Below are 12,329 nucleotides of genomic sequence, written 5' to 3'. Positions count from 1 at the left end.
TATTTAATTAAATGGTGTTTTAAAGTACATTGTCGAGATCATCCATAGAAGAGCCATACATTTTACATAAAAAAATGTATAATTTTGTGAAATACATGTAGCAACTCTGCTTTGGTTTTTCTTGCAATGTGTTGATCTCCAGGTAATTGACAGAATTTGCAAGTTCTCAGTCCATATATGTCAGTAATGTGTGAATTGGTTAAGGTTGAATTCTCTGGGGGTTTTTTTACGGTTGGCTGGTTCGTTCTCTTGTCATAGCCGGGGCTGATACCCAGTAATATTGAGGGTGCTACACTACCATTAAATGGCCAGGCCCATATAGCAGCATGCTTGAGTTGACGTCTTGTCTTGGATTGTAAACAGCTTTTACAAGATAAATACGTTGTCTATGGAATTACCACTTTACATGGGACTTTATGTGTGGACATGACAGTTTGAAAGTGATATCACACAGTAGGTGCAGGCTTAATCTCTGCCCACAAGACATGTAAAGTAAACAGTACTGTGGCCATTGAAATCTCACCCCAGATTTAAGATAATAGTGATAGATTCCCGTTTTTTTTTTTGGTTTCAAAGAGGATATATTCCCTGTGTTTACGGATGTGTTACGGATGTATTTTTATCCAGTGTCCAGTTATTCTCTTCAGTGTGTGTCAGTCTTATACATATATATGGAATTTAATTAACAAGGATTTACTAGCTGATTTCTGATCCTGTGGATTTAACAATGATTCAGCTTAAAGTTGATATAAAATGGACTCTGGATTCTCCAAAGCCCCGCAGTCAGATCAAGGAAGGCAGAGAGTAATATCTCCTAACATAATCTGATCCCAAGTTTTCAACAGAGTTGAGAAAGGAAACAAAATTCAAAGAGCCCCAGTATCAAAAGGCCATCCTTTCTGGGGACAACTGTCATCAGCTTTGATATACTAGGTAAAAGGAGTTGCAATAAAGAAATTTACATGTACATTGAAATACTAGCTTGTAGAACAACAGATTTTTGGCTTGTTGATGTTCTATTGTCCTTGGACTATTATCAGGTTGCAATTCGATTTCATACATGTACTTTAGATTATCAATCAAAGGTCACATTGTATGGAATAAGAAGAATTGATAAAACATTTGAAAATTCATGCAATGTAGGCAAGGCAAGAAATTTAAAAATGCTTAGTCACTGATTTAATGTACAATGCCGAAAAAATTGCAAAGATAAATCATTTATTTCAAAGTCCAATTTTTTACTTGGCCAAAAACCCTTAGATTGGGTTTATTATCACAGATGTTCTAAAAACTGTCTTTACAAGACGGGCGTGATATTAAAATAAAGCTGACTTTGCCCAGTGTGGCACGAGTGTAAGGCCAGCAGTCTATTACATAACTAATCCTGGTGATGGGACTCGGAAACTTATCTCCGAGGTCTCCAGCCGGTCGTGCCTCCCTTCAGATATACCCGAATTAAAACGTGGTCGTCTGGAGAAGAAAAGTAAATCTCATAATCTTCAACCACTGATTTTCACAACTACTTCAAATATTTGTCTCCAAATCAAAACGGCTTTAGCTTCTAAAAGAAGCTCATATTTATTGGTCGTTCGGCCAATATATGTATTAGGCATACCTCTTTATTCTGGGGTTGATAGGCCCATGAAACTTTAGTGGGGGTCCTAACGGAATTCACGGTCTGGAGGGAGGGGTTTTGCGAGGATCGTGAGCGGTCAGATAACAATTTGTGTTGTTGGTCCTTGTAGGGTGACACTTGCTGGGTTTGTCAACTGGGATGTAGTGCTGGGCAAACATTACAGCTTTGTTTTCTGTCAAATTGAGCATTGTCATCAAGGTCGCCTCTCTTGTTATTGATGTATCGAAAAAGGATGACTCTTGTCTTATCTCTGAGTAAGCATTCCGCTTATCTAAGTGGAAAAGGTGAAAACATTTTGATGAAGTTTATGGCTTTAGATACGTAATTTGTGTAATTAATTTGTCTTCTAAGTTGAAATCCAACACCTCAGAGTTTGTTACCAGGTAGCACGGGGTCAAAGGTTCATCCTGACAGGTAAGATTCGGAGGAATTCTCGGAGGATTCCAAGTTATCCACCGCACACTTCCTCTCTCTCTCTTTGAAGCCTTGACTTCACAAATAAAACAGTTTGCAGTATGCACATAGTTAGAATTCTTCCAGGGAATATAGTGTTGATCACAGATTGGCATAAAGATTTTCACAGCAGTTGTGTCATACTTTATGTAATTTATGGGCAGTTGTTGGATATTTTCATTAGAGACTTGCAGGTGTAACTTATATGTATGCAAGAACATGTACATCTAAAGATAGCAGAAGTTTGGGATGAATAATTGATGTTGCTATGTGAACTGTAACCAGGTTACTTAGCTAATTAAGCTTAATGGGGGCTGCAATAAGATCATACTGAACATCACAAAGCACCATTGTTTGACTCTTTTAGCTATCAGATAAAAAGTTTGATTATTATGTAATGTAATGAAATAAAATTGTTCAGTAATGACTGTCTTTTTCTTGTGAAAGACTCTTAAGCAATTCAGTTAATTTGATTTTATCTCTGCTCTGTTATGCACTGAATTTAATGATAGGTAGACCGTATATTTTATGATTGCTTCACATGTAACTGGAGAAGTGAGATTTAAGAACGTAAAATGGTAAAATAAAATGGTTAAGCCTGTTTCCCCAGTTCTCATGTAATAAAACTTGATGGTGCGTATGTGTCTTCTATTCAGATGCTACAAAAGACAGAATGACAGGGCAATAGCATGTGAAGCGAGTAGCATTGTAAACTCTCTGGACCAATGGTTAAACAGAAACTCGTAGGCAACTGATTCAGCTTAGAGTCCATTTCTCATGATATTTTATGACTGATTTTTAAATTTGTGTACTTTATTCTCAGTTTTATGCTTCATAGAGTTGCATATTTTTGCATTTTTGAAAGTTAACGAATATTACCAGTAATAATATATTATACATTGTCACAAACCAGGCAAATCTTAAGCTGAACACCGCTCATAAACAGCCTTCAGCTTTTAATGAATAATTGAAATGAGAAATAAGCTTATAACTCAGATGTTGATGCTGTATTATAATTCCACACCAAACCATCTTATTATTGTTGATTTGTCATGTTTGATAGCTAGCTTGATTTCCTCTCCTCTCCATCCTTGTTCTAAATCATCAAGTTCTGCAAGGATTGGGTAGGGGGTGATTTAAATCTATAAGCACAGTGCATACTTTTTATTGTACCGGACAGAGAGGACTGACCTTAGCTATAATGTTAGTACATGTACCCCACACTGTTTAACCCCCCCCCCCCCCCCTCCTGTACGTACTATGCTACAATAGAGTGCATCTGTTACCCTCAACAAGTTACCCTAGTACCCTACAGTGTGCACACACAAGCACAGGGACATTTCTTGCCTCTGACTGGTGTAAAGTGTTGTGTTCAGAGTTTAAATCCTATTGTATAACGTGTTTGTAGTAGCAGGTCTGTAAATCAACACATACTCAACACTAGAGGGTAGAGACAATGAAATGGCACCCCCATCAACGCATTCTCCAAACATCTCAGTACAAATCAGGATATTTTAAATTGGCTTTATATAAATAAATTTGACGTAATCTGAAAGTATTGCACCTGAGATTATCCGCCAAACCTTTCTCTTCGTTGCTAAAGTACACTTGTGAATGTGTATGTATAATGTGTATGTATACCCAGTTTATCAAATATTGATATTCAGTGCTTCCTCAACCCTAATTATCCACTTGTTCTTGAAAACCAATATTATGAATTGGAGATGTTGAGTAGATTTGGAAAATTCCTGGATTCATTGACCAGGGAGACCGTAAATTTGTGTCAACATTAGCAGTACCCGTAGTTTTGGTGACAATTAAGTCGAGGCAAACACCAGCAACATTCTGTTCAGTGATCAATACAAACAACAACACATTGAAATGACTTTTATTGGGTCAAACAATGGATTTCATGACTAAAAGCTCAAACTCTGCCATTTCTATGGAGAATTTGGATTCTATTATCAGAGTCCTTTTTGGATATTTATGAAATGTCTAGGATCTGTAAAATTCTGGATTTGTAAAGTTTGGATCTGTAAAATATCTAGGTGTGTAATGTATGAATCTCTACTGAATAATTTCAAATTATGTGATGAAGGATTTACCATGTTTACAGTTTGTAAATGTCATTGCACCTGTAAATAAGTGAATCTAAAATGAATAAATCTAAAAGACAATAATGTTGCCAATGGGCTTTGTGAATTTCAGGGTAGATAATGGCAGGATTTGTCAAGAAATGCCCGTGTCTGAGGCCCAAGATTCAGGAGGAAATCTACGAGCTTGACTACCGCCACTGTAACCTGACGGACGTACCTGCCCAGGTGTTTAACTTTGAGAGGACCCTAGAGGAGCTGTACCTGGACAACAACCAGATCCAGGACCTACCCAGGGTAAGAGCTTTAGAGACCACTAACAGTTTCTCTTCAACATTGTCTTATCATTATAAATTATTTTGAATGAAACACTCTCTTAGGGTTATTTTGACAAGAGCTTGGACTTTGGATAGTTATCTCAAACAGCAATGTGACATAGACCTTTCTATTTCATTGTCAGCCACTCAGCCCTATATTTTGAAATCAACAAGATTTGTCCAACTCTAGACCTATGCCTAAGCAGACTTTTCAAATAGTTTTAATGCAAAGAGTAGTTACATCCTTACGAAAGTCCATGATTTTGTTAAAATAGGTCTAAAACGCTCCTTTTAAGTCAGTGAGATATCAAGTCTGAATGTCATCTGTGTATGTATGCAATTGTTGTTTTAGGAGTTATTCTGTTGCCATGGTATCCGGAAGCTGTGCCTCAGCAACAATGAAGTGACCAACATTCCTCCAGCCATTGGAAGTCTGATCAACTTGGAGGAACTGGATGTCAGTAAAAATGGTAATGCTTCTGTCCCCCATTACCTGCTTGTTTCCTGTTACCCAGCAGACATCAGACAATGTGCACACTTTGTTGAAATAGATCTGACATAATCCTAGAGATTGCTGGTATAGGACCCTTCCTCCTCGTAGCTTTCCTTCTTTAGTTTATGACTACGATGAGTCCTAGGAAGTCTAGCTTTCTTCAAGTTTTTAAAATGAAATGACCTTGTAAAGTGTCTGTATTATACTGTGCACATTAAGGGGAGATTTATGCAAATGAAGCTCTCAGGTGTCAAGGTGGGAACCACAAGCTTGTGTGAGAGGGCCGTGGATTCTCTCTGAAGGACACCCTGATTAATGTCCCACACAATCTGTAGGATGTATTATAAATAGTCGATGATTTAATATTGAATGAGAGCATCTGTTGAATGTGTGTCTGTTATTGATTATAATAATGTTAGGAAACTCAGTGCACAGGTTTCACAAATGTTATACTGAACACATCACTTCTTGATAGGTACAAGGGCTGCGTTTTACAAAGGAACTTACAACAAAGTCGTAAATATTTTCAGTCTCATGGAACAGTCTTTAATAAACAAAATTTATATCAAACCATTTATTTACAACTATTTTGATTTCCATATTTATATTTTACAGCTATTACAATAAAATATTGAATAGTTTGTGATTAATAAAGATTCATTAATTTGGTCGTAAGTCATAAGTTCTTTTGTAAAACGCAGCCCTGTACTTCTGACTAATTTCTGTGAAGTTTATTCTATTTGCTTCAATGCTAGACTGAACAGCATCAATACATTACAAAAAGTTGTAGTAGTAGAGTTTTTTACTCTTTTATACCACACTTTACTTTAATTCACATACAAACATACATACCAAGCTATATACCTAACTGACTAAAACATTAATGATATTTCCTTGTAAGTTAATTTGTTTACTTGTTTACTATTGTAGGTATCATAGATATACCGGAAAACATCAACTGTTGTAAATGTCTGCGGTCGGTCAATGCCAATGTCAACCCTCTTGGAAAGTAAGTACCCAAAAACACCAGTTGAGGGACGAATCTGTACCAAACAATAACAATGGGGAGAGTGTAAATTCAAGCATTAATTTAGGGGAGGGTGGCCTAAAAAATGATCCCCATGTGATATGGGGGGATTAATTAATTGCCTGTTAATTAAACAACTAACAGCATTAAGTTAAAATAACTAGACGTAAGTGCCTCAAAACGAAATGATGGAATGACAGAGCTTCGGGATTCTTCTGGGCCATCTAACACAGATTCCATTCAGAGAATGCAGGTGTTCATGCTCGTATACAGGACTGAAAGAAGCAGGCCCATTGCTCAGTGTAGAATTGGGTGACATCATGATTAGATGAGATCGGTGTGTAATCGCCTGTTCAAATTCACATCATTATCTTTAGCGTAATTTTCTGCATGGTTAACACCATTTTACACGACTAAAAAGGGAAGAATGTCTACACTAGATTACCCTACCTTTAAGGAAGGGTCTTTTTTAAAAACATTTATTGACTACCTGCATGTCATTAACCAGAAATCTGCTATCTGGGTGTGTGTAAATAGGGAGCTCCATTGCATGGGGTACCTTGAAGGGTAAACAGGAGAACTAAATACTTATCCATGTGTAATTGGGACACCGTATGAATTTCCAGGCTGTGTTATTGGATTATTCTTTAATTGCCATGCAGAATGATTTCTCAATTATTGCTTTGGGTACTTGAACACCAACTGAAGTGTAATTGGCCACACTTCACAACAGCAAGTGAAATTGCCAGAGACCACATGCATGGAACATTTGACTGGGCTTCTGTATTTAACAGAATAGAAGTTGGCCCAGGCCTGATTCATGTGGAGAGGACAATATGGCTGTAACTCTCTAAGCCATCGACACCTGTAAAAACTTGCCACTCAATCTCTGTAATTGGACACATTCTTATAAAAATACCAGGAACAGCTTTCTTCTCTCACTTTAAATGAACAATTAAAGATAAATTCGGTTTTTGCACAGTGAGATATTGCAATGCGTTCTTATGAATCCAGTGATGCGCTGTACATATAGGGACAATTACAGAGAGAATAAAGTGATCAACCGTACAGGTGTCATCGGTATAGGGATGAATCCCTCAGAGAGCACCTGTTGATGTATTGCAAGTACAGGACCCTTCGACTTGATACCCTTTATTGTATCCAAAAATTATCCTCAAATGAAAAAACTGTGTTTAATCACTGATCATTTTAATCTTTAAAAGTTACATTCATACAGATTGGAAATGTTCTGTGTGAGGTTGAAAGCATGTCAGTCGCACCAAAATCTGTTTGCTTTTGGTTTACATAGTAATATTTCTTCCACAACAATGTAGAATTTGCATGTATTGTAATGCTGCTGGCAAGTATGCAGAAAATTGTTCTGATAATTATATGGTCATTGCTTGTACTGCTCAATGTTTAATTTAGTTCTAAGAAGATGAAATCACTGAATTGATACTAGTATACATACCAGAGAGTATGTTTTGATTTATACATACCGTAACATATGTACTAATTACTACATAGTACCGAAGTGTATGTACTAATTGATATACTTACTGTGGTGTATGTTTTGCCAGTCATTAAGTTGGCAAACAAGGCGAACAATCTGAAACTGTTAACTGCTGAGTACACTTTCAGAGGAGAGAACAAACAGCAGCACAATAAGAAAAGGTGTGTAAATAAAAGCTGGGCAAATAGCAGGTTAACGCAGGTAAACATAGGGGCCCCGTCTGGCTTTGTGTGGAGGGGACAGAGAAACCGGGCACCATGTGGAGTGACAGCCCAGACTGTGTAAGGCATGGGGAGGGTACCTGGCCCGCTCAAATCTAAGCGCCCCCAGAACAGGCCTGGCTCTGGAGCACAGGCTTTGTGAGGCAGAGCCAAACCATTCAAACAGCCACTTAGTGACTCCATCTATTTACTGTTGTACTGGTGTAAACATGTTAATTATCACCTGTTTACCAACTCCAGCTACTTTATTGGAAGCCTGGTTAACAGTATGGCACCAAAACTCCCACCTCTAGCACAGTCATGGAGACCCTGCCAACTCTCTGCAGAGTCTGGTCCAAGTCCAAGAAATGCTGACAGGCAGCAACGACTAGCTTTACACTATTAAAGAAATCCTGCCATTCAAAAAAGAAAAGTTCATGAACATCTATAAATGTGATTATTCAAAATTTGAGTATGGTAACCTTAATGGGTTTATTTATAACATTTGCAGATAACATGCATAATCACATTTTGCAGAATAGCTTTTTCAGTACATTACATAGGCTAGAAAAATTAATTTTAAGTTGTGTACATACAAACGTTAATTAGCGAGAACATTAAGTTATCGTTAGGTTTTATATTGCATTTATTTTGAGCTAAAAATATAAATTTATTTAGAAAATATTTCTCTGACAAAGACATGGCTTTTGTTGGCCATTTAGGGGTAGAATTGGACTTAGGAACATCAAAGGGGCGACATATACCTTGGTCTCGTTACGACTCAAGTGCATGTTGTTCTTCCACAAGTTGTTAATGATACTCCAAGACCTTTGAGAATTCATTTATTTTTCTGTAATTGAAATATATGTCATTTTATACCATACAATTTAAAAAAGATTGGGGGAAAAAAAGTGATTATAGGTGCATTGTATATAATTGAACGTCTTCTTGCATTTATCAAAAGACAGCAATTTGTATGTTATCCTCAGTGAACTTAAAGGAAACATTTTTTCTTATTGTACAAATTCATTTAGACTCAATGACTTGGTTATGAGTTTTTGAAGTATTGACTTGATATGGAGATTAAACAAACACAGATAGGAACTGGATTGGGAGGGTCCTTATAAACAATTAACTCACTGCAACGTGTCCTGGTCTGTCTGTTAAACCAGATAATCTCTGAGTTACCATGCAGCTATTAACATGGCCCACGATCAAAGACTCTTGGTTATTTTTAAGAAACTCAGACAGTCATGGGTTGAGGATTCCAGATCCCTATCGGCCAGAAATTTGTAGATGGCTCATAAGTCAGTATCATCTGTTTTTCACCCTGGTTAAACCCATTACAGAGAGTATTGTAGGACACACTTTATGGCTTGTTCTTTTCTCATATTCTACATTGTGTTAGAGTCTAAAGTGTTTTTATCAGTGTAGACTTGCATAAATGGGGTTAAACAGGGTCACATTCAGAGATCAGACAGGGCATCTACATACAGCAGACACTCTTACAGAATAATTACAGGGACACCTGCTGATAGGATCGTTTCCCTGGTGTTTCACTTAAAGTCATTGACTACAGGGAACAGGTGTAGGACTTTGTTACTGGATGTAGTATATTGAGATTTAGTGTGACAACACAAAATAAGGTAGTCAATCAGGCTCATTGAGTATCAAACAGTACCGTCTACAGAGGCATGCAGCAGAGGCATGCAGATAGTCTCCAATTGAACATCCTTAAGATAACCAGTTGAACAACCTTTGAACCAATGAAATAATGGTGTAAATCAACTTTATAAATTTCATCATAGGTTATGTTTGAAATATATTGATTCACCAGATATATGTATACATTAGATGATGATGTTTTATGTATTGTAATACACCTGTTGTATGTATTGTCATATAATGTTGTATGTACAGTCACACCTCAATATCTTAAGCTCAAAATGGTTCAAGATATCTGAGGTTGTGAGATAAAGAAGTTGAAAAAGGTACTGAAACATCGGTTGAAATTTTTAAATTAATTACTTTCACATTTCCAAAGAACTCATCATGTCAATATTTAAGACATTAAGTATTTTCATATACATTGTATTGTTCAATGTTGCATGTACAAAAATACATGTAATGTTGTATGTAATGATGTATGTGTAAGCTGGTACTCTGGCCCCTGTTGCACCTGACTGTGTGTACTGGTTCACTGACCCTTACTCTTTCTGTATTGTAGGTTACCAGAAGGACTGACACAGCTAGGGAACCTCACACAGCTCTACCTCAATGACACCTTCCTAGACTATCTACCCGGCACATTCGGCAGGTGAGAACCAGGTTATTGTTGTAGTAGCATTATTATAGGTAAAATACCTAATAAACACATGTTAAACTGGATAATCAAAGTCTGACCAGTTTGTTACATCTTCTAATTTAAATTTATGGATTCACATATATAAAAAATTCCAAGGAACCCTGCAATAATCCAATCTTTTTCATTACCTGCTTCCTCTCTGATTTCTAACAAGATTTACTTGTAAGATTATTTTAAAAAGAAACCGTTAAAGATGAATTATGAACTGTTAGATATGATTTTTATGATAACAGCTTGTGAAAACCAGAAAATTTTACTGGTCATTTTATATAAATAGGGCTCTTTATAATTATGTTATTTAAGTTTTGGACTCTCTGACACACGATTTGAAGACAAGGAAAGTGTTTATATCAAGGTGTCTTTTTAATATTGTGGGCAGCTCTTGATAATTCAGCTAAGCGGTGTGATAACCCGATGATCGATTCCGCCCCTACATTTACTGTTGTAAACAGAGTAAGGCTGTCATATAGAATTTACTCAGGATTAGGCGGGGAGGGTTTTCTAACAGATTCCTGTCCCCTAAAGGAATGTATTGACAGGTGGGAGACTTCCTCACCAAGTCGTTTTGGCAGATGATGAAATGTGATGTTAAAGACCAGAGAAAGTGAACATTTATTATCAAAACAGAGACGTACAGATGGGTGTAAGTACACAACTATCATGCAGCTCAGATTTAAGACGACCTAAGCCCCACTGTAACTCCAGTTGGTTACTGACAGAAATATTAACAAAATCCCTTAGAAACTGACCCCTCTACCATTTTATGATATGGAGAATATTTTACTAAAGATATGGAGTAAATAAAATTCTCATGTACCGGTAGTAATATTTGGGGAGATACGATCAGTTGCTTGGAATGTTCTGGCTATGCGACTTTTGGTACCTAGCCTTCTGCCGGACCATTTTATATAGGGTGTTAGTAGGTTTTAATTATTTGATATGTCAGTTTACATTGGAATTTCAGTAAATTGGATAGTTTCTTAGGCATATAGATTGTCAACTACTTATGTCTTCCATAAGAACCTTAGCTATGTGCATTTTTTTAAAGAGTGTTATCTTAAGCATCTTGTTTCTTGAGAATTTTATCTTCATTATGTATGTGTTGTTTCCATAGGAATCTTAGCTATTTATGACATTCATAGGAACATATAGGTTTCTAATAGAACCTAGCTATACTAGTATATATAGTTTCTAGGAAATCTAGCTATATCAGGTTTTTTCGGAAAATCTTAGCAGTGTTTGGTTTCTATTTGTACTTAGCAAGCTATATATATAGTTTCAAAACAAACCCTAGCTCTATTATGACTGGTTTCTATGAGAACTTTGCTATGCCTGGTTTCTATAGAAACCTAGCTATATATAGTTTCCATTGGAACCCTATCTATATTCTGATTGGTTTCTCTGAGAAGCTTAGTATGCCTGGTTTGTAAAGGAACTTAGATAGTTTCCTTAGAAGTCCTAGCTAAATCATGACTGGTTTCTCTGAGGAGCTAAGCAGTGAGCCATTCATGCAGGTTTCCATAGGAAGTAAGCTATATTTAGTCCTGAGGTAGCGTGTGATGGTGAGCCCCTGACAGACCACTTGACAGTGGCTTGTTGTTTGGTCGTTGGTTCAAGTGTTGATTGTGTTTGGGATAAGTGAATAATTGCTGCCCCTCTCCCCACTGTTCACTGGTCACTTGATTGATCCGATCAGATAGTAGGTCCAAACACTTCAGATAGAGCCCTGCTCTGCCCAGGAATGCAGGCTATGTAGTGTGGCTTGTTTCACACTTTGAGGTATTGTGATGTAATATACTGCGTAATAAGTGGTCACTTACAGACCAGGGGTGCTGATTCCCCTAATACCCAAGGTTTGTTGAGTTTCTTTCATAAGGCACAGCCAGCCACATAATGCTGGACTCAGCTGAGATATGAGATTTTAACATAATGGTATTTCTGTGAGGTGATTTATTATGGCTGAGACTCAACACGCAATGTAGATAACGGTCTTGTCCACAGACATTGAAAAGTCGCAGGGATTAAGTTGTTGGGACAGTGTAATGAGGGGGAATAATCCATTGATGATAATGTTGACCTGGTAATAATCCTGAAGTGTTGGTCTGTTTGTTTGTCTGTCACTTGTTGACAGAAGGCCAAGACTTCTACAGGCGGTGGTCAGTCGAAATTGGATTCTGTGTTGACACAGCCTCATGGTCAATTAATTCTCAAAACAAGTTTAAGCGACCAAGA

At 37.1% G+C, this 12,329-nt stretch overlaps 1 protein-coding gene across 15 annotated transcripts in view; it reads left to right on the top strand.

Annotated features, from left to right (window-relative positions):
• Positions 1 to 12,329, top strand: part of LOC128165237 (uncharacterized) — a 32,382-nt gene that overhangs the window by 3,015 nt on the left and 17,038 nt on the right. For 13 of the 15 annotated variants that reach the window (XR_008241033.1, XR_008241034.1, XM_052829549.1 and 10 more), the window contains exons 2-5: positions 4,298 to 4,479; positions 4,852 to 4,969; positions 5,923 to 6,001; positions 9,960 to 10,049. Coding sequence is in view for 12 of the 15 variants with exons in the window: in XM_052829549.1 (XP_052685509.1) it covers positions 4,306 to 4,479; positions 4,852 to 4,969; positions 5,923 to 6,001; positions 9,960 to 10,049 (461 nt within the window). In the remaining 3 variants the exon portion in view is untranslated. Of the gene's footprint in view, positions 1 to 20; positions 934 to 4,297; positions 4,480 to 4,851; positions 4,970 to 5,922; positions 6,002 to 9,959; positions 10,050 to 11,628; positions 12,178 to 12,329 lie in introns of those variants that run through there. The other 2 variants (XM_052829550.1, XM_052829561.1) reach the window with 2 other exon arrangements.

The sequence above is a fragment of the Crassostrea angulata genome, chromosome 10 (genome assembly GCF_025612915.1).
Source record: "Crassostrea angulata isolate pt1a10 chromosome 10, ASM2561291v2, whole genome shotgun sequence".
Classification (NCBI taxonomy): Eukaryota; Metazoa; Mollusca; class Bivalvia; order Ostreida; family Ostreidae; genus Magallana; species Magallana angulata.
This window is presented reverse-complemented; position numbering and strand designations above follow the sequence as displayed.